The 23,383-nt window shown below is 38.1% G+C and overlaps 1 protein-coding gene across 1 annotated transcript in view; it reads left to right on the forward strand.

The window, feature by feature from the left end:
• Nucleotides 1-23,383, forward strand: part of camkk1a (calcium/calmodulin-dependent protein kinase kinase 1, alpha a) — a 73,330-nt gene that overhangs the window by 17,903 nt on the left and 32,044 nt on the right. The window contains exons 2-3 of the mRNA XM_055148600.1: nucleotides 11,453-11,829; nucleotides 20,577-20,624. Of these exons, the coding sequence (XP_055004575.1) occupies nucleotides 11,530-11,829; nucleotides 20,577-20,624 (348 nt within the window). The 5' untranslated portion in view covers nucleotides 11,453-11,529. The remainder of the gene's footprint in view (nucleotides 1-11,452; nucleotides 11,830-20,576; nucleotides 20,625-23,383) is intronic.

Below are 23,383 nucleotides of genomic sequence, written 5' to 3' on the forward strand. Positions count from 1 at the left end.
CTCCCCAAGTCTTAATGGCCACAGATGGGACTGGTTTCGTCTCTGGTTTAGTCTGTGGTTTAGTCTCTGGTTTAGTCTGTGGTTTAGTCTGTGGTTTAGTCTGTGGTTTAGTCTCTGGTTTAGTCTCTGGTTTAGTCTGTGTTTAGTCTCTGGTTTAGTCTCTGGTTTAGAATTGGTTTAGTCTCTGGTTTAGTCTTTGGTTTAGATCTGGTTTAGTCTGTGGTTTAGTCTCTGGTTTAGTCTTTGGTTTAGATCCGGTTTAGTCTCTGGTTTAGTCTTGGTTTAGTCTCTGGTTTAGTCTCTGGTTTAGATCTGGTTTAGACCTGGTTTAGTCCCTGGGATAGACCTGGTTTAGTCTCTGGTTTAGACCTGGTTTAGTCCCTGGTTTAGACCTGGTTTAGTCCCTGGTTTAGACCTGGTTTAGTCTCTGGTTTAGACCTGGTTTGGTCTCTGGCTTTGTCTTTGGTTTAGACCTGGTTTGGTCTCTGGCTTTGTCTTTGGTTTAGACCTGTTTTAGTCTCTGGTTTAGTCCCAAGTTTAGCCCTGGTTTAGTGTCTGGTTTAGACCTGGTTTAAACCTGGTGTAGACCTGGATTAGACCTGGTTTAGTCACTGGTTTAGACCTGGTTAGGCGTTAACAAATTTGAAGCATGATATATTGCTACAGAGAAATATTGCGATTAAGGATAATACTGAAACTACTTTATGCCACTGACACAAAGCAGGACAACCCCAATAAACTTATTTTTTAAAATACAGCATCATTAAGAGGGCAGAGCTGCAACAAATACACAGCAGAATGAGCTAATAAAGATTGAAATTATTTATTCTATCATCTACAGGTCAAATCTTACTGTATTACATAAAAATGTCAAAAATGTCCACTATTGCAAAGAAACTGTACACACGATAAACACTGAGCCCAGATATATTGTTCACGCGTTCATTTATGGAACGATAACTGCATATAGTAAAAATTAGATTCTAACCAATACTGAAACAACTATATCAGAACTAGTAAGACTATAAAACTGCATGGTAATTACAGAAACTTATAACTACTAGTATTTTGTGGTCTTCTGTGGTATTAAAACTGGCATAGCGATAACCTTTTACTTATTATTGACATCCAGTTTGAAATTGTGACAACACTATCCCCAGCTGTTCCATTTTCCACCCACTGAAGACATATTTGATTTTGAGTGGAGAGCATGCAAGGTGACTTTACTCCTTATAGGTACATTATGTCATGTTTCTTGAGCAGGGTCAGCCAACTGCACGTCACCATATTCCACAGTTATGGCACAGTGCATCTTGCATTTATTTAATCACAGATGTTTGCTAAAAAAAATACCTTGAAAAACATGCATTTGTTACTGTGAGCAAACTCGCCTCTCCACACGTTTTACCTGTAACGTTTGCCTCATTTGAAATAGTTAAATGTAATGTCATACGGTGTAACATTTCAGAGCAATGACATCTCCATGAAGATATGCAGATAGCTGATCCTGCACCAGAGTAAAAAAATAGGTACACACATAAGGAGTTAGGTCTTGAATCACCTCTGAATATACTTAGAAAATCATTATATTTTTCCTACATACTTGCATATTTTTCTGGATATACTGTAGGTTCAACTTGACTGACCCTAATAAAAGCCAACTTTCTTCCACTGCCAGAGAATAATAGGAAAAATAATTTCTGCTCCAAATGTATGCGCTCATGTATTTTCGTAAGTGAGGAGGCGAAGCAGGCTTGTGCATGTGTGTATCCTGCAGATCCAAGCTCTTCCTCAGGCAGGTGTAGTTCTCCCCTCTTTCTCCCTGCTCCTCTTCTCCTCTCTCTCTCTCTCTCTCTCTCTCTCTCTGCTCCTGTCTTTCTCTCTCTGCTCCTGTCTTTCTCTCTCTGCTCCTCTTCTCCCCTGTCTTTGTCTCTGGCCCTCTCTTTGTCTCTATGTTTTTCTCTCTCTGTGTTCTTCTCTTTCTCTCTCTGCTCCTCTCTTTCTTACTCTCTGCTCTCTCTCTCTGCTCCTCTTCTCCTGTCTCTCTCCTCTTCTCTTTCTCTCTCTTTTGCTCTTCTCTCTCTGCTCCTTGTCTCTTCTGCTTCTCTCTCCCTCTGCTCCCTTCTCTTTGTCTTCTCTTTCTCTCTTTGCTCTTCTCTTTCTCTGATCTTCTCTCTCTCTGGTGCTCTCACTCACCCTGCTCTATCACTGCTCCTCTTCTCTCTCTCTGTGCTCCTTTGTCACTCTCTGCTCCTCTCTTTCCCAGCTCTCGCTCTCTGCTTCTCTCTCTCTGCTCCTTTCTCTCTGTTCCTCTCTGCTCCTCACTCTCTCTCTCTTGCTCTGTCTCTCTCTGTGTGTGTCTCTCTCTTCTCCTCCTCTCTCCTCCTCTCTCCTCCTCTCTCCTCCTCTGGGCGGTGAATGTGACCTCTACAGGGTTGAGGCAGATCAGAAGTGACTGAGGAGAGCGACTGGGTAGAGGCCAGCGAGAGGAGCAGGCACCAGCAGCACTGTGGTGTGTGAGAGCAAGAGAGAGATTAAACATTATACCCCGTCTGTTAAACGCAGAGTTGACTTACTCTACTGTAATACTGACAGATTAGTTCATTCATTAGTTAATTAGTTAATTTGTTCATTTATCAGGGACAATACACATTAAAAACAGTGTTCCACAAAAGAGGACATACATTATGTTTGTGCCTTTTTACCTGTGGACCTTGGATAGTTTGAAAATGCCAGTTAATTACAATGTACAGTGTATTAATAGAATCACTCTTCCAGGTAATCCAATTAGTAAAACCAGTCCCACTAGAAGAATGCTTAATAACCCACATAAGAAAAATCAGGTCATGTTATTGCAATCTGAAAAGTGGTTTTAAATGTTATTGTTTAGCTGCAACAAGTATGGCACAAACTGCAAATGGCTATAAAATGAAGTCAGTAAAATCTCTGTTAAATATGTATATATATTTTTTTTATCTTATTTTCTAATTTTGCATATCTTCATTGATATTTTCATAATTTACCCACCTCTGCACAGTGTTGGGAAGTAACAGAATGCGCACAGAGTGCTGAGAATATGTATTCTGAATTATAATTTTTATTAACTGTATTCCGGTGCACTTATTATTTTATTTAGTAATAGTCTTAATACAATAAATTTTCTAAAATCAAAGGAATACATGGCAATACTTGATCACACAATTTAGTGTTCGATCTGCACATTATCAGTGAGAAAAATAGAAAACACTGCTCTTAAAGTGTGTGCATGTGTAGTTTTTCCTTTTTAAGAGGAAATGCATAATAAATGGTGAAATAAAGTTAAAGCTGTTTTTAATCCTATGCTGCATCTTTACACTATAATTTAAATGCAACTCAATGTAAAATTATTCTAATTACTCAGACTACAGTACTCTGGCTGCAACATCTACCAGAATGCAGATATTGAGTGTTTTGTAACTCAGTACGTTTTCAAATAATTTTTCTCATCGCTGTCTCTACTTGAATTAAAATGTATGAACCGCATCTAAGCTCTGACCTTCATGACATTCTGTTCTGTAGCTCCTTTATATACAAATATTAAATGAGAAACCTCAAGGACAATGTTGTATAGCTTTCATTTCTATTCAATTAAAGGCAATGCTAAAGCCTCAGTGCTGAGCCATAAAACATTTTACTTTATTTCACAGATTCTTCCATCACCTCTTCTTTGTAAATGACACTGGCTGATGCTCTTAGTCCTGTGCTAATGTGCACTAATTTTCTTCAAATTGATTACAGGGCCATTTAATTAAACATACAATTCTTGCTGACATCTATCTTTTCCTGAGACTGCTAATGGTGGTGCTGAAGCTGCTAGGCACTGCAGTTCACCTTCTCCTTAATGGTCCCCTTGGCTCAGATCTCAACTTCTGACCACGGCCTAATTACCAAACGCAATACAATGATCCAGGAGTTCATTCTCTGTGTTCTGCTCTTACTTCTATGGGTGCTATGAAAATTAGTGTTCACTGTAAGTCAAGGCTGTGTGAGGGATATTATTCTCCTGCTGGAAGAGGAAAATACTGCTATTGTCAATAAGGTAGCTTACACTGTTAAAAAAAAAAATGCAATTGTGGTTCTGAAGATATGTTCCTTCAGCCTTATGTTCCCTCATTCTAAGTAAATTTTTCTTTCTAAAATTAGGCCCTATATGTTCCCACATTTCCTCTATCATCAAATTGCATCAGATTTTATCCTCATTTCTCTCAATTTTGTCAGTTACACTCAACCTGTTATCGACTACAGATGTAATGTAGAGGTGATATAAAATTTTTAAAAATTACTTGACTTGAGTTTAAACTCTTATAAGTAATAAAACTCGTAGAAATGACGGAACATAGGGCTGACCCCAAAATATTAATGCTGACACAAAGCAAGATAATGCTAGTTTCAACTCAAATTAGACTTAATCTGAGTTTTATTCTAACACAGTCTGGCCAGAAAGATTAGGTAAAATGGTAAAATGATTTGTGCTGTTAAACAAGTCTCTCACACTTAAAATTACAGTCACAAGCTCACTATCATTAGCCAACAGTTTTTCCTTTAGTCAGTCTCACATTTGTTTTGAAAATCGAACACCTAAACAGAGCCATGAATGCTCGTATTGATCACAGGCTGCTGAAAATGTGCAGTTTAAATCGATTTTGTATTTTTTCTCGAGTTTTCAGATGATCTTAAAACTTTTTTGCCAGTGCTTGCTATTGTGCGCCATGTGTCACCATGGTAACTGCTACATTTCTTTATAAAGTGTAAATTGTTGAGTTGTTTTTGTCGATTGTAATATCTTTTGTATATCCCTTTCTCTTTTCACTTTCTATTCTCTTTGTTGTGCACAGACCTTTAGCGTGACCCTGTAAAAATGACCCAAGCTATAGACTGACCCGTGCTTGAACTGGCGTCCCGTCTCTGCCTGCGCTGGGCTGAATTACATTATGTCCTGCTGGCCTTAGATCCATTCCATTTGCAGTTTACAGGCAACAAATCGGTGACAGAAACAAATGGTGTCTGGGTTCAGGGTGAGAGAGGTTTTATTAATGGATTCATTTGTTCGTCCTGGCAGCGCGCTCTCCTCTCACTGTAATTGGCTGCGAACTGGGTGAGATGGAGGTATTGAGAGCTCTTCATATTCACATGGGATTCAGGAAGCTGGGAGCACTGAGTGTAACTGTATTGCTCTGTTTGTTTTTGCCTGTTATGTTGACTTTTTAGCCTTCAATTATAAAACAGCTATATCTCTGTAGCTGTTGTGGTAGCCAATTAATCAGCCAGTGGCTCCAATGTTTGTTTTTTTTTTTTTTTGTTTTTTGTCTATTATTTTGGGGGATTAGAAAACAATACATGCACCCAAGGAGAAAGGAGTTAGCCACAGATTTTTGCTTGTGATCCAAAATATACACTTCTCCAAACAAACATGGCTACATCACAAGGAAAAAAGAAAGGAAAAACATATCACAGACTGAATCATCGAGCGAAAGCGCTAACCTCTTTTAATTTGCAATGAGAGAAATGTGATTTTGTTCTAAATCAGGGGTGTCCAAACTATGGCCCTGGAGCCAAATGTGGCCCCCGACCAATTTTTGTTGGTCATTAGGCTTCCTGCTGAATTGACCCAAATGATCAAAGGCAGTAATTTTATCTGCAAATTTAAGTATTTCTACCACTACAACCCCAATAAAACCTCATTGTATTATGATACAGGCCAAAACCATATTACCGGTCTGTATTAAAAGTGTGATGGGTCTTTTCATCCATCTGAATGATTTACTGTATTGAACACCAGTTTGTTAGCCAGGCTGGCGTGACCTAGTGCCTCTGCTCAATTTCATTTCTCACCAGCGACTACAGGAATTGAAATACACTAGACGGTTTGCAAGAACCCCGGAAGTTGTAGATCGTAGATCTACCTTCAAGTGAGCAAATCCTAATGCTGCGATGTCCCAAATATATGTTTCTATATTCGGGCCTCAGTGGAAAGTTTGGACATCCCAGTTCTAAATGCTGGGTCACCAATGAGCTCCTTTGTTTCATATGCGTCACTGAAATAAACAAATCAGATTGCACCATTGTGTTCGGAGTCTGACTTGAGGGGCGATGGAGAAAGTGGTGACTTTGTGGTGTATTTGTATGAAAATACAGAGTTATCATTCCAGGCAACAAAAATCTGGAATGAACAATGAATAATGCTTTATATGTATATGCTCTTTTTGGCCCTCAAAACCTGGATCTTTCTCTGCATGCTAATTTCGACAGTAGAAGTAAATAAGTATACCCATAATTGAGCTGCTACCACGTAATATTATGTACGTTACTATGTCAAAAACAACAAAATACAAACCTGAAAATAATGTAGAAAAAGATGAACGCTGTATCAGTAGGCTACCTCCCAGCTCTGAGCCTCTCTCACAGACTGCACATAATCACTGGCTTTATCAAACTACCAAATGTTTCTTTTTGTGTGTTCTGCATGAGTCATGTGATAATAATGCTGTTTCCTCCGCTGAACACTGACGGCCCTTTGTGTGTGAATTTACATACTTGAAATAACAGTCTTCTGGAACCTGTGAATGGGAGAGATGAACGCTTGTGTGTCATTGACAGATTGTGGAGGACAGGAGGGCAACTTCTTCTACTGGATGAATACCATTAAAGGTGCACTATGTGAATTTGCTGATGGAGAGTCTCCCACCTGCTTGTCTCCATGGAGATGTTATTGTTTTGTCTAGAATGTTCTGCAGTAGAGCATTAAACATATCTATATTTTGATTACATTGGACTTGAGTGATCGCTGAAGTTTGTGATGTATGTGTGGAGAGAAGGGTGGGGCGTGGGAGGTTTTTGTTTTAGTCTTTTTTTCTGTTCTTTGTTTTATTAGATATTAAAATTAATACAAAAAATCTCTCTTGCATTCATACTAGTGTTCATAAAATACCCTTGAAATCATGTATTCTGTGTGTGTGCAAGGGTCCCCTCACCACAGATCTGACCTGTGACTTGACCTGGTGATGTCATTTACTTTTCTCCATGGAAATTGATAAGTTTTTGAGGCAAAACAACAACTTCTCCATAGAGTCAAGAAGGTGACAGACTCTCCAGCTGTTCTGTGAATGTTCTCTTTGGTCTTTTGGTCTGTTCGTTTGTACTATGTATATAATTTGGTATTTTAGATAAAATCCCTTTTGAGCAATTTTGAAATTCCCAGGAAAGATCATAATTATAGCCATTTGGGATGTGGACAAATTACATTAACGTAATACTCATAAAAGAACAAGTTTTTGCAAGTTGTAGGTTTCTCAATAGCAAGTTTAGCAATACTTCTTTATATTTGTTGCCATAGTAAGTAGCCTACTGTTAATACAATTACTTGACCCTTGACCTATTGTACAACGTGGTGAACACAAAACATCCTGACATGCTTCTAATTTGGTTTCTTCTTGTGAATTTTATGGTTGCTTTTTGTGTTCCCAGGTTAGAGTCAACAGGATTGCAGTGGCAGATCTCCCAGTGTTGACCCAATGACCTCACTAATGAAACAGAGGCTTTATGGTTAATGGTCACTGGTCACCATTCGATTAGGGCAGCCAGATTTTCTAAATTTCATTTCATTCTGGTACTGTCCCGGGTAAATAAGGATGTCTGGTCTCCCTAAATTGGACCCCTCTCTTTTAAAGTGCATCAGTCAATCTGAGACACTTGGGCCAAACGGAAAATTGTGTTATTTTTGTGAAGCTCTCCTTCTTGACACACTTCAAGAATAGCTGGCATGGCCCATTTTAAAGTGCATGTCTTCAGAGTTGACTTCAGTTGTATGTTGTATAAGCATATGGATGTAACGTTATCTAAAATATAATGGTACAATATTACAATGTATATTTCACTGGACGATACTTTGGGGAGGCTAACAGAAGTGTACATATGCTCCTTTTTCCATTTAAAATGCCTTGACATGCCTTTGGTGCTGTTGTCAAGTTATAAAATCAGCGTTGGTCGAGGGCCGCATATTATATAACTTATTATATATGACCACCAAACTATCACGCAGCCTCACATAGAGTAAACATGAATGCAATGTATAGGCTGATACATTTTATAAGGGCCGCATCATATGAGATAAAGATATTTGAAAACTGTTTGTTGAACTATATCATAGCAATATTTAGATTTTTGACACAATAAGTTAAGCAAAATTAAAACTTAGACCAAGACCAAAGTGGATTAAAGGAGTACACAATAAGGAAATTGTGGATAAAATCTGCCATTTTTGCAGTTACTTTCAAAAAACTCATTTCTTTTCATATGGAGAACTTTGTATTGTATTTTTATTTTTGTCATTATTATTTGCAATTTTTATTATTTGCCTACCTCTCTCTCTCTCTCTCTCTCTCTCTCTCTCTCTCTCTCTCTCTCTCTCTCTCTCTCTCTCTCTCTCTCTCTCTCTCTCTCTCTCTCTCTCTCTCTCTCTCTCTCTCTCTCTCTTTCTCATTACATTTGATTCCAACAGGCAATAAATCATAGTTAAGGGGGGAAAAACAAACCTTCACATTGCCATTTTAATCTTTTGCCTTCTTTTATCATGTATTGTAATATTTTTTGTAGATTCACTTTACACATTTCTGCATAAATAACAAGCCACTGCAGTATGCTATGTGGCTGGCATGTGAATTAAACAATGTGGGGGAAAAAAAAACAATAAAACATGAATGAGTACTAAATAAAGGCTAAAGCACACATGTAAAATATTTTTTTTGTAATTTTTATTTAATAATGCGTGTAAAGGGGAATAGAGGAGGTGGAGGTTGGATGTGCTTTAGTGCTGTTGATGCCTGGGCCGCCTCCTCTGCTCCTCCACTATGGCTGCTGTAAGGCAGCTGGATCGCTGTGACCTTTGACTTTCACAATGAAACTTCAGGCTATGCAGCTCCTCTCGTGCTGAGAAGAGTTCAGAAGATGGCTCGTGCACCTTCCTGGACAGTTTCTCATTTTCATTATTTGTTAGATTTCCACCAACATCATTACAAGTAGTTTGAGTCTCCATTGTAGGTTCCTTAAGGTTTTCTTTCAACTTCTCACAGGCTTTCCTGGTGTTGACCAGCTCTTGTTTGAGTTGGACATTGTCTTTCACACTATTGTTATACAAATATCTTATCTGTAAATTTGGTTTTTCAGCTCTTTCTTTTTTTCAGGAGTTTAGCTCTGAGCTCTTTCAACTCCAAGTCTTGCAACTTTTTTGGATTTGTTGTATCGTGTTATTTTAGTTGCACATTTTCTTGTACTTGCACCATCAGCCTTTGAGTAGATATTAAGTACTGTACATGCTATACAAAAACAAATTCTCTATCCATCTACTGTAGTCTTAGCTCATGAGGCTACTCCTTTGGTCTGACAGTCACACCTGCCTGTTTCTGAAGTTTCCCACAGTCCACGTGTTCAGTGTCAGTTTACTGGTTGGAGTAAGTTTGAAAGTCCATGTATAAGCGCTGTCTGTCCCTCTCACTCTGTCTGCACCTGTCACTCTGTCCTACTGTTTGTTTTTTGCCACTGCTGCCCTGGCAGCAGGGAACGAGCCGAATTGGCACTACAGGCAGCAATACATTACTGTAGCTCAGTTTCTTATGCATTTATGCATTTATTTGGTGGGCCACTATCAATAGAAATTAGAAATTATCTTGTGGGCCAGTAGAAATCATCTCAGGGGGCTTCATTTGGCCCGCGGGTCACAAGTTTGAGACCCTGGTTTAAAATATGTTTAATAACAGTTATTTCTAAATGTTGACTGCACTGAAACAGAGCAAAGGATTATGGTCTATATAGTTCACACTGCTTTTTTACCCGCTGTGACAAAGAAAGCAAATGAGCTGGTGAATCTATATACTGTATCAGCCCACGATATGATTCTAAGACATCTGATCATAATTGTTACATCCCTAATGCACAGTAACTTCACTGTGACTTCTTAAGGATCAAAGCAAAATTGGATACTTCATCAATGGGAAACTTTAGTAGTTACTCACTGGATGGCTCTTGGGGGAATCATTTTGCATGCTATCTGACAAACTGAACCAGATGTACAGAGGAGCTTTGATATTTTTTCCTCTGACTTTATTATAAGATGAAAGTGATGTCTCGTAAACAGGGCCTTTATAAATGTGTGCACCTACTGTACACTGTCCCTGTGTTTTACGTCTGTTTAAAGGACTCTGTAAGCCTTGACCGCTGGCATAAACATGATTAAATTACCGTCTCTGCAGTATACATGTGTTCATAAAATGCTTCTAATAAAGAGACCTGACCCATCTGAGCGCCCACACAGAAATGTCATGCTCTGTTTTGCCCAGAATTTAATCTCGCAGGCAGATAAAACCAGATACTAGATACCCTAGGCCTGTCATGATGACTTCTATATTGATTTGGTGTTCAGTATGGAACTAAAACCATTTTTGAGGATCAATGTTTATCATGTGTACATTTGTTTGCAATGATAATAGCTGAACTGTAGAAAGAAAGAGAAATCGTAACTTCGTAACTAAAGTGTTTCATTATTCTTCTTCTATTGAAAAGCTATATTATTAAATTAAATTATCCTGCTTAGGGTTATTTTGTCAAGTAGTTTCAGTATCATTTATTGTGATATTTTTGTAACAATAATGCATGCTCATAACCGGCCTATAGATATAGCTCAACAAAAGATGAGGAAAGATGAGCAAAATTTGCATTCACATTTTAGTACTTGTTGATGTCATAATTTCAGAATGGGCCTATAACTCTCTGGGAAAGTGTTTTGGAAGAAATATCCAAACGTACGATCCATAATTTACTTCATAAACTTGCTTACAGTTTAATGTAGTTCTTTCAGCTGACAACAATAATGTCTTTGGGGTTGAATAATGGCACCATTATCATTTTGTTTTGTTTTTTGTTTATTTATTGCCAAGAAGATTTGCCAATTTTTGTTTCATGTGGATAGGCTCAGCAATTACAGATATATGAACTGTCAGGTGATGCCATGTGAATGTATTGAATTAGTGATCAAATTCATTTAAAGGTGCACTATGTAACTTCTGGTTTCTATGGAGATGTTATTGCTCTGGAATGTTCTACAGTATGATATAGAACAGCTCTAATTTATATTTTTTTCAATTACAGGTGGTTTTATAGCTTAAAAATACCCAGAAAAACATGCATATTGACTGAGAGTGGGGTTGCCTCTCCACAGATTTGACTTGGCCTGGTTTGGGATCCATGAAGATAGAAAGGTAGAAGTAATACCATACTGTGATATTTTCGAGGCAAAGCATTGACATCTCCACAGAGAAATGCATTTGATGGACCGACAGAAAAGTTACACAATGCACCTTTACATTTATATGACATGCTGTCTTGATAATTTTGTGATGATTCTGATATTTCTGTTTTTCAGTGACTTCCTTACCTCAGACTGGCCCGCTTCACGTTGATGCTAGTCCCTCCTCTTCATCCCTCTTCTTCCCTGTCACCATGGCAATGAGCGGAGAGCCTGTGTGCGCGAGGCCCTCTGCTGATGTGGAGGAGCAGAGCAGCAGCCTGGCAGACAACCTCTCTGCCATGACCACCAAGGACACGAGCAACGGTAACAATAACGGGGTGAAGAACGGAGGAGGCATCCAGGGCAAGAGGACCCAGCAAACTCGACCTCACCTCACCGGGCGGAAGCTGTCCCTGCAGGAGAGGGGCACGTACCACCCCCCTCACACCTCCCCCCGAGTGGCCCGCAGACCCACGGTGGAGTCCAAGAGAGTGTCCATCTCAGACGCACAGGTCAGAAAGTGATTCACAGTTTTGTTAGCTTCCAAAAAATATTGCAATAAATATCGTGCTGTGAGATGTATATCGTGAAAATATCATACCAAGAGATTTGGATATTGTTACATCCCTAATCATGAGCCTTCCTACCATATTGTGAGCTTTATAAGATTTTATAAATATCGTACCGTGAGGTTCATACCGTGACAATATCGTATTGTGAGACATGAATATCGTTACAACATTTTTCTTACATTTTTAACAATACTTTTTTTATGAATAGATTCCTTGTGCATGTAAGATCCAGTGTTTTAACAATGCCAGTGACAGAACATTATGAATAATTTATTTAACTAGGGCAGCACAATATTCTCCAATGATAACAATGTTCTCCATCTGTTCATTTACTGTTCTGGAAAGAGCAAAGTAAAAACAAATTAGATTTTAATTTCCCTCATTAAGTCTTTAGTATTTCAGTCACTAATAAGTTTGTTTTGATACATTGATTAATTAAGGTTAGTAATTTAGTTTTTTAGTCTTTAAAGGAATACTGTGTAACATTTCTAATGGTGGGTCTGCCAACTGCTTGTGTCCATGGAGATGTTATTGCTTTTGTTCCATGGTATGGTATGTATGACTTGCATTTATTCATTACAGTGTTTCTATTCCTCAAAAATACAATAATTCCTTTTGTGAATAGGACTGACTCTCCACAGATCTAAACTGTAATGTAGTGCTGTAACCTGCTTGTCTTCCTTGTGATAGGTTGAATCCATACTGTGGAACATTCTAGACAAACCAATGACATTTCCACGGGGACAAGCAGGTGGCAGACCCTCCACTAGAAATGTTACGCAGTGCACACTTTAACTAGTCATTTGATAGTAATATTTGAGTAATGTATATATATTTTTCTGTTGAACTAAACTTGTGTGTTTCAAAAAGTATATACAGTGTTTCCCGCAATGCTTTATGTTAGGGAGGCCGCTCCTTGGCTACATCCCTCTGAACCACCTGAATCCTCGCAAAACTACGGCCGTCGTGCCATGGTTCTCACTTTTGTTGACACGGTATCTATTAGGGGTGTAGGGGGATCCAAGTCTCACGATACGATATCGTCACCATATGAGCCTCACGGTATGATATTTATTGCAATATCGTGAGAAAGCTCACAATATGGTGGGGAGGCTCACGATTAGGGATATAACAATATCCAAATCTCTCTGTATGATATTTTCACGATATACATATCACGGTACACTATTTATTGCGATATTTGTGGAGGCAAAAACAAAACTGTTAATATACAACTCTTTCCTCTTAAAATGCCTTGACAAGATTTAATCAAGAACTAAGACTTGAAAGTGCTTAGAACTGTTATGGAGCAACGGATCATGGTCTACGTAGTTCCCTTTGTCTTTTTAGCTATTGCTGCACCATAACTCTTAATTTAAGCAAAGACACTTGTAATTCAATATATTGTCCACAATATTATTGTTACAACTTTGAAGATACAATATCACGATATTTCAGTTATTGTTACACCCCTAGTATCTATGTCACCCTGGTCACCACCTTGACTAACCAATTTTCAACGGGAACAACTATATAGGTATAAAATATTACAATAATACCATTACTGCAATGCAAAACATAGTTATCAAATACTTGCACCTTTTTTCATATCATGCACCCCTATATTTAATCATAAAAGAATAGTGTGGCTTAATAGAAGATCTAAATTTGAGCACTGCCAAATGAATGTAATATCCTAGAAGAGGACTGCATTCACTGTCAAAGCTGGCTGCCTGCTTAGCTCTGTATTGCATCTTCATCTTCACTGTTCTTATGAGAGCATGTCATCTTCACCCCAGTGTTTTGTACTGTCTCTTGTACAGTCATAGTGAGAACAGATCCAGGCCAGTGGACAGAATGACAGGAAGCAGAGCCTGTATGGATAAGTGAGGCATTATCATTACAGCATCGTTACCACTGTTTCTGTCGGGGCCTTACATGTGAGACAAGAATCCTTTTGACGCTTTAATCAAAAGGACATGGACACAAAGAAGAGTGGCCTGTGCTGGAGGAGCAGAGCGTGCAGTGTCAGAGAGAAACAGCTCATTATTTACCATGGCAATCACGTGTGTGCTTTGTGTAGTGTAAACTGTGAAACGCTGCTCCACACTTCAGCTGCCTCACACGCCTCAGAGCCACTTTGGTGGTTGTAGCTACAGGCACAGCTTTCATCCCCAAACATGGAAAAGTGGTTTGCTATCAGTGTGAAATTCTTCCAGAGCACAGCGTTCATCTCCGTGTTTTTGACATTTTACTGACTCTGCATAAAAAAAAAAATTAAATGCGCAGTATTTGACTAGTGAGACGAATCTAACCAGGCTCTCACAATACTTAGTGTTAGTCTTAAAGTATACCTGTGCTTATACAACAAAATGTGAGTTTTGGTGATGGTGCAATGACTGGCCATTTTATTGACACATGCACAGACATTCCGAGGAGGATGAGACAGCTTTTCCTACAAAACGAGATGAGACAAGAGATTGGGTCGACACGAACGAGGCAAGATAAGACAAGTGAACACACAATTTATAATAAACTCTGCAATCCAGTTCACCTTTTATTATCCAAACCAAATGTAAATGCACGGGGAAACAAATCTCACAAGATAATTTTTCTCATGTGTGCACAGTCCTGCAGTAATTTTATCTCTAAGACTTGGCATGAAATTTATTCCCATTCCTACAAAAAGGCAAATAAATTTAGACTTAGATAAACTTTATTGATCCTCAACGGAAATTATTTGGACACACTAGCTCACACATTATAATATAATTACAGGAGAAGGAGAAGTAGTGATTGACCTGACAAAGGGTTATCTATTATATAAGGGTGGGTTGTTGTACAGTTGTATGGAGTATGTTATGATTGTAGTCCTGTATCTCTCACTGTTTGAGAATGAGCTCCTCTGTCCCTCTATAGTCTTGTGCAGTGGGTGAGCAGGGGTGTCCATGATGGAGAGCAGTTTGGCAAGTGCCCTCCTGTCCCTCACTGTGACAAATGCACAATAATATACCAAATTGTTTCTAAAATAAAACAGCACATTGACTGCAGATTTGTGTATCACCAGTGATTCCACCATTACCACATTTTGAGAAACATGTCAACAATTGCCAGTTGTAGTATTCTTTCTTGGCTGTTTCCACTGCACTTTTATAACCATAAAGTCTTTTATGCAACTTGGAGCGACTCCCAAATCTGCTTTTTCCTCTGCATTAAATATTCATGACATGATCCAGGCAGAGTGTGAGAGCCCTGAGTTTTACAGTCTGCTGCCTCATTCACACACCTGTCATTGTGTCCTTCTCCATTTGAACACAGAGCTGCAGTTCTGCCACTGAACCAGAAAACGACTGAGATGCTTGGATTTCCCCGTTCACTCTGGCAACACATTTTGACACAACACAACGAAAGCAGCATTTTAAACTACTCCAAAGATCACTAGACTGGCAACTGACAAAGTGGAAGGAATGAAGGACTAGAGATGAGTATTTTTAGTCTAAGCTTCCAGGGGTTTATTGTTTCTGAGTGATTTGTCAATCTTACTTGCTTTTCTATAGCAGGATTATTTTAATGGATATTGCAGATTGTCTTTAATCTGAGAGTGTAATCCCAGTAGAAAATCACATTAGAATGAAGCTTTAGATTAGATTTAGATTACAATGGCCAAAAAAGATAAAAAAGATAACAACACAAGTCCAAGCTCTGCCAAAACTACCTCAGGAAAAAAAAGAACAAGATGGTGAGCTTGAAAACATGGAGTGGCCAGCACAGTCTCCAGACTTAAACCCCATTGAGCTAGTTTTGGGATGAACTGGACAGAAAAGTAAAAGCCAAGTGCCACATATTTATGGGAACTTCTGCAACAGACTTGGGAAGAATTTTCTGAAGAATATTAGATTTTTTTTGTAAAAAGAATGCCACGCGTGTGTTCAGCTGTTATATCTGCCAAAGGCAGACACTTTCATGAATCAAAAGTTTAGAATACCATATGTCTTGGTCAACAGTAAACCGTATGAAACTGGAAAAAGTGTGGTGTTCTAAAACTTTTGACTGAGTGTATAAATTGTTGTAATAAGATTGTTTAGTGGTCGTAGTTGGTCATATGTGGACATAATGTTGATCTTATAATACAAAGTTATTCTATAATTACTTGAGAGGTAAATAAGAGCTACATAACACATTTTTATACAATTTTCTTGTTATTAGGAAAGTAAAGTCTATCTGTAGTTCTCCACTGGTATGGGTAGATATCGGGTATTGGAAAGTACTTGAAGCAGTGGTATCAGAATCGGTATCAGAACTAAAAAAGCTGGATCAGTGCATTCCTAGTCTTGATATGAATCATTCTAACTTTGTTAAGCCAGATATTGATAATATAAATGACTACAGACTCTGCTATCATTTTAATCGCCCAAACTTAATTCATTTGAACAACAATCTTCACCTGAATATTGCCTGTGTTTGTGGGTAATGATAAAGGCCGCTGCACAATAAAGATAAGATGTATATCTGATCAAAGGGCCCTAAACAAAGCTGCACTGTGATCTCCAGAGCCAGTGCACTCACCTCTGCAGACAGTATCTCTGACAGGCCAGCCCTTTCTCTTCTGCTGCTGAAAGTACATAGGACCCTCCAATAGGCCTCCCACTGGAAAAGCTTCTTCATCACTGCTTTCTTTCTAGTTTTGCTGAGTTTCAGATGATAGCACCACATTTGACACGCCAATGATATTTAATAGAGATGTACAGATGAGTTTGTTGTTGTAATATAGTGAGTTCTTGAGCTTGTCACTGATAATTTTTTTTTTTTTTTTAAATCTGGTTTATCTCTAAGATCCACACTTTTCCAATACTTTAAGAAGATGTGAGTCTGGAATGTCCCAGAGTTCAGATGAGCATGATTGACAGGTGTATTAACCATTCGGGGAAGCACATGGTCCTTCCATATCTAAACAAATATGGCATATAAGGAAAAAAGGAAGGAAAAAATGATCATGTGGTCTGAAATACAGCACAGATTTCTGATTTCTCTCTTTTAATGTAATCAATAGGGGAAACTGACTCCTGTCTCAATGTGTTATGACAACCAACTGAATGTATGCACTTTCTAAATAAAAATAACATTTACAAATAAATTTCCTCCTAACCAACCACTTTTTGCCCCTTCTTCTTCAAGGCCATACATTTATGTTTGAGAGCTAGCAGAATGAGTCAGATTCAAACACGCACTCTGCACATAATAATACATAACAATGTGGAGGAAAATGGTTATTCATAAAAGCAGTTTAGCACATTAAACTTGAAAAGAAACAAACATGAATACCGTGCAATACAGGACCTTTTAGGAGATAGTTAGCATAGTAGTTGTTATTGACTTCACCCTGAGAGCCTCTGAAAACTGCAAAAGGTTTATAAACTCGACTAAACATGAATATTTATGATTCTAGAAATGCGTTTGGAAAGTGAAGAATAAATTTGGACCACTGCAAAACTTTTAAAATGAACTAGTTCTGTTTTGAATAGGTAGAGCGCCTTTAAGAAATCTGTTGTGACCTTGTATGTGGTGGGCTCACTCTGTGGACACAAAACTGCATTAGCTTCAATCCAGAGTCTGGCTGTAACCTTGAGGCAGAATGAACAATGGTCTGATGTATCACAGCCCATTAGTGAAGGAAATGGTCCTCATCTGTGTACCAACATGTGCACTGCTGAGAACTGTTCACCCCTAAAGTCACTGCTAATTTTAGATAAATATTTAACAGTGTAACAACTTCCCATTTGTCGTTTTCTATTCCACAACATGGGACATTGATTGAGCTTTACAGTGTTTGTTAGTTACATGCCTCTTGTAGACTGCAGGATAACCAATGCTTTATTACAGCTTTGAATACTGTATAAGAAACAAGAAAAAAAATTACAATTTCAGTGAGGTTCAATTATAAGATGCACTATGTAACTTTTTGGTAGAGGTCTTGCCACCTGCTTGTTTCCATAGAAATCTTATTGCCAAGAATGTTTTGCAGTCTGGGCCTGTGTTCAATTCAACTTGTGTTCAGTTCAATTACAGGTGTCTTGGCTGGAAAATACTAGCCAGGCTGGCACCACCTAGTGCCTCCGCTCATATCTCTCCAGCAACTAGGTCAGGAATCGGAATACACTTAGACAGTTTGTAAAAACCCAGGAAGTGCGAGTCTGGGCACCAGCCAATCAGCGAAGAGCCATATATTCTGTGTTGGCAACGATTCCCAAGATCGAGGATTTAAAGCCAAAACAAAGAGAATGTTTGGTGAATTTTATCAAGGGGAAAGACGTTATTGCCCTTCTTCCTATGGGATTTGGGAAAAGCTTAATATACCAGTTAGTCGTGTTAGCAGCGCATTACATACGTCACGACCAAATAGCAGTGATTGGTTAAATGAAAAAAGTACCCATCTACAGTCAAGCAAACAAATTCTACCGTTGTGAGGTCAGACGGTTTTTACAAAGTGAAACCGGCTGATGAATCAGGGTAGGAAAATACACTGGGGGAGAGAGTGCATGTTTTCAAAAATCTGACCTAAAATTTGGTCTGGTGGCTTCACCTGCTTGTCTCCATGGAGATAGATATGTCATATTATGGAACATTCCAAGCAAAGCAATGAAATCTCCATGAAGAAACGAAGTGGTGGACTCTGCTACCAGAAAAGTTGCATAGCACACCCTTAAAACTTACTTATTCATCCCTCACAAAGGTTCTCTAGAATATATGAATATGTGGGTAGATGGACCATTCTATTATAATATAAACCCACAGCTGAGGACACAGCTGCTGAACCTGGGGAGAACATATGGCATAGACTTGATCCCATATTGCTTTGTATGTCTGTATCAAGGTCATTTGAGTCCACTGCACATGTGAAGCAGATCATAGTGTCATTGGCTTTTCTCTCTCTGTCCATCTGCAGTGATATCCGCAGTGTACCACCAAACTGTGAACAGGATGAAAACTCCTCTCCAAACCCTCCCACTGTTCTTTTCCATCCTCCTCTTTTCTTTTTATCCTGCCCTGTTTCTTTCACTCTCTTTCTCTCACCGGGCCTTCAAAGCTCCCTTTTTAAAAGTCACTCCATGTACGAGCAGCTAAACATCTCTGATCCTTCTCTCTTTTAGTCATAATACCTGCTGCCTATAGTGCGTTACCCCCTTTAACATGCCCACTCTGCTCTCATCTCTGCCGCACTTAGCCGCTTATGTAACTCGCTGTAGACTCACCAGTCAGAAATTCAGAATGAAGTCATGTCCTTCAACTTCCTCTGGCGCCGTAATTGTGAATACCAGCAGCTTTTATAGATGTTTTATACTATGCCTTATTCTCTCTCTGTAATTATACAAAAAAAGTTTCTGCTTTTTTCTTTTTAATCACACAAGCTGGTTGAATTGTTGTTGCTAATCTTTGAGTTTGATCAATGTCAAACCTTTAGTTTAGTTTATTGGTTTATTTTAACAGGGACAATGTGCAAACACTTTAATCTTACATTTAGCTAAAGCTAGATTTCCTCTGCAGTCCCCAGGCAGGTTAACAATTAAAATTCATTCAAGTGTCCATCCATTTACAATCAAAGCATGCATTCTCCTATTCATTCATTTAAAAACATCACACCCCACATTTCTACATTTTAAATTGTCAGATCTCAGATGTAAGTTAAATGTAAGTCAGATGTTGCCATATAAGCTACCACATGCAAATACAAATCAGTGTTGACAGAGCTGTCTCTTTAAGAGGACTTTTTAGAGTTCCCTGAGGTCAGACGAGAGTTTCAGCCTGTCTGGAGCTTGTTCCTTTCATAAATGTATGAGAAGTCTCAGCTAAATCTGGGGAGTTTGCCATGCTTAATACAGTATGGGACAATGTATCAATAAACTAATTATGTGCATAAGAATACCTTTTAGCTAAAAATTAACAAAAATAAAAGGATATTGTTTTTTTTGTTTGTTTTTTTTCAGTTGTTTTTTATTCTTAACAAAAACAGAGAAAATCAAAGCAAAAAAGTCCCACAATCCATCCCTCTCTCAATCTACAATCGTCACACACAAAACAACACAAAGTAAAACATAAAAACTTGTTGCCGTCATCATCGTTCTCGTCGTTATCATCATTCTTGTTGTTGTCGTCTTTGTTTTTACTGTGCTGAAAAAACATATGAAAATATGCGTCCTTACTATCATCATAATAATTTGCCCTGAACCAAAATTTTTACTGAAAATAATGTATTAAATCCTACGTTATGTCAATTGCTTTTCTGCAAATTGCCTCATAATGTTGTTGGCATGCTCCCATTTTAGAAACCCAGCCAGCCGCCCCTGTTAGTTTAGCCTACAAAAACACCTTCATCAGTCCATGTTTACTTTTATTTTGTTCTCTTCGACTTTCCCTCCATCCGTCCCTCCCGTCTGTCCTTCTGCTCTTCCTCTCCTCGCTCGCCCCGTCTGACTCCTCACCAGCAGCCATAGCCCGTTGCTATGGAACTGCTAATCAGCCTTTTAAGCAGTAGCTCACTAATGGCTTTCCAGACGGTAAACAGAAACTAGGCCCACTGTTGCCTACACTTGTGTCCAACATAAATGACTTTGAAAATGTAAGCACAGCACGGGGAATGTTTCACTTAGCGACTGAAGCACTGATCAATAATGTGTCCTTTGTCATTACAGGACTGCATCCAGCTCAACCAGTACAAGCTCAAGAGCGAGATTGGAAAGGTATGTCAAGTATTTTAAAGGGGACATATTTTATTTTACAAGGTGCAATGTTTAACTTTTCTGGTGGAAGGTCCGTCACCTGCTTGTGTTCATGGATATGTTATTGCTTTGTCTGGAATGTGCCACAGTTTGGCATTAAATATATCTATCCCCATTTAATTTATACATGTCTTCTCTAAATGTCCTATATTACACTAAATCAACTCTTGTCAGCATTAAGCAATGTTATAATGTTGTTACCTAATCAAAAAACATACATGGAGTTGGCAATTAAGCCCTGATGAACACCAGTTAAGGTCGAAACATGTTGGCTTTGGCCATTCAAATAAAGGCCTTTTAATTATATTTTTCCTCGTGCGATGTGTTAATTTTTTCTACTGTTTTGGAGTGCCTGGAATCCGTTGTGTTTGAGTTTTGATCCTTTTTTCCAAGAGCACCCTTTATTTCCTCCTGCTGATTGGAACACCTGCAGCAAACAGCCACATTTTTGTTCTTTCTGCATACATGGAGTTGTATTTCATTCACACATGATTGAGTAACCCTCCAAAGCTCAAAATGCTTCCTTTCACCTTGTGATGTCATGAAGTGGTCATTTTCAAGTTAATACTTATCTTTTGCATTTAGTTAAGTAGAGATTGGCAATTCCTGGTGTGAAATTATGCAAATGATTGTAGTGAAGGTGTATGGAGTTTAAAAACTCTGTATTATCACCTGACATCACAAGGCCTAACAGAATGTTTTGTTCTGTTTGAGAGAAGATCACAGCCTAAATATTCAGGGTTTGAGTGTTAAACATGTGTGAATGAAACAAAACACAACTCCAGGTATGTTTGTGATGAGGAAACATTATAACATACATCAGAAAATAGTCTAATATGGACCCTTTTAATCAAACATAAACATTGGGCTCTGTTTTGTCAAGTTAAGTGTGAGGCTGTTTTGCGTTCATGAATTATAAATCTGAAGCTAATTAACATTGCAGTAGATTTGACAGAGGACATATTTATCTCAATGTCTCTTGTTGTACACACAAAAGAAGCATTTCAGCACTTTGTCAGCACTGTTGTCACATTTGAAAAGAGATGAGACATGTCAAATTGTGTTTCGTTCTGGAGGACAATGCGGTTCCCCATAGAAAAGCAACAGAATACAGAGTTATCTAAGCTCATCATAAGTAACAATAACATGTGAGTTATTATGTATTCAACACGAGTGAACCCTCCCTCAGGCAGACCTGTCAAGTGGTTTTCATCGACCCTGTTATTGTTTCTTGTGATACTTTATGTCAATAGTTGAATGTTATGTGATTTGACACAATATTGATGACTTAGAAGTGCCTATATCCGTTAAGTAAACACATTGGTGTAATAGTTTTAAAAGACCATCATCTAAAAAATGAAATGTATCAAAATTGCACTGCAAATCACTGCAAAAAATAACATTTAGGTAACTTTAGATTACTCAAATTAAGTTAACCGACTTGACAAGTAAAATGATCTACCAATGTAGTAAGTCTTTTTTGATTCAAACAATATAAGATTTTCTTTCTTATTTCATTGTTAGTTAGTTAGTTCTTTTTTGCAGCCTTGAGTTTAGGACAAATTCATCAGATTCAGCACACGTTTGCTAGACTTTTGACACATATGGATTTTTCTTTGGCCTATGGCAGATTTTCTGATTTTGATGAATTTTTAAAAATATAGCTATGATCATATACAACAAATCATTTTTGTTTGTTTTTTTATTTATTTATTTTTTTAATAAAAGAATCATCTTAAAATATCCTATTGTCTCATTTCCTTAATGAAAAATACATACAAATAAAACATTTTCTTAACTTTATTTAACAGTGCAACAAAGCTCTTTGTTTTCCAACACACAACAAAAGTGTTCATAGTGCAGAGGTTCACTCAAAAAAACCAAAAGGTCAGTTTCAAATGTACATGAGTAATAAATCAAGTTAAAAAGGTCATGTTAGCCCCACAAACATAATTAAACCCAATGTAATAAAGCCACAGATGTAATAACTGAATTTCCCACAAATAGCTTTTTTTGTTAACATTGTGTTGACAAAAAACATTGTTTGTGTGATGTTATTATGTTTGTGTGTTATTTACAGTTTTATTAGGTTTGTGGGGCTTATTACATTTGTGGGGTTTGCAAAGCTTGCTAGGGATAATTTTACTTGTCATGTGGAATTTACTCGAACATTTTCTTAATTGAAGTAATTTTAACTTGGTAAGATTTGATTTTTTTTACAGTGTGATCAATATTCAGGTCAGTTTTTTGTATGTCAGCGGTTTAAATGGTGGGAAAAACACACGCCCTCGGGCAGACTGTGTGGGAGGAGCCTTTTGTGCCAAAGAATCAAACTGTTGTTTTTGAATGAAAAACTGCAGCCTTCTAAACATGCAGCCAGCATGGTGCGGCCGTCTGTTCAGCAGAGCTAGGCTTGTGGCAAATTTAAACACACAAACCCACATGGCCTTGAACGAAATGCAATCCATAGTTCAGCTTGGTTTTTGGGTCAAATTTATATGCTGTATATGAACTTGTGAATCATTTTAATGGGCCCATATTATGCTGACAATTTCAGCATACAAACCTTGCATATTTAGACAGAGCAAACACTCTTTTCCAACTTGTTATGTCATGTGGAAATACAGGAAGTGTTCCACTGTGTTTTTAAACTCCATACACCATCACTAGAATCATCTGGATGGTTTCAGCCTTGGAATTGCCAATCTCTACTGACCTAA

The sequence above is a fragment of the Boleophthalmus pectinirostris genome, unplaced genomic scaffold (genome assembly GCF_026225935.1).
Source record: "Boleophthalmus pectinirostris isolate CB_2022bp ecotype Guang Dong unplaced genomic scaffold, ASM2622593v1 HiC_scaffold_12, whole genome shotgun sequence".
Classification (NCBI taxonomy): domain Eukaryota; kingdom Metazoa; phylum Chordata; class Actinopteri; order Gobiiformes; family Gobiidae; genus Boleophthalmus; species Boleophthalmus pectinirostris.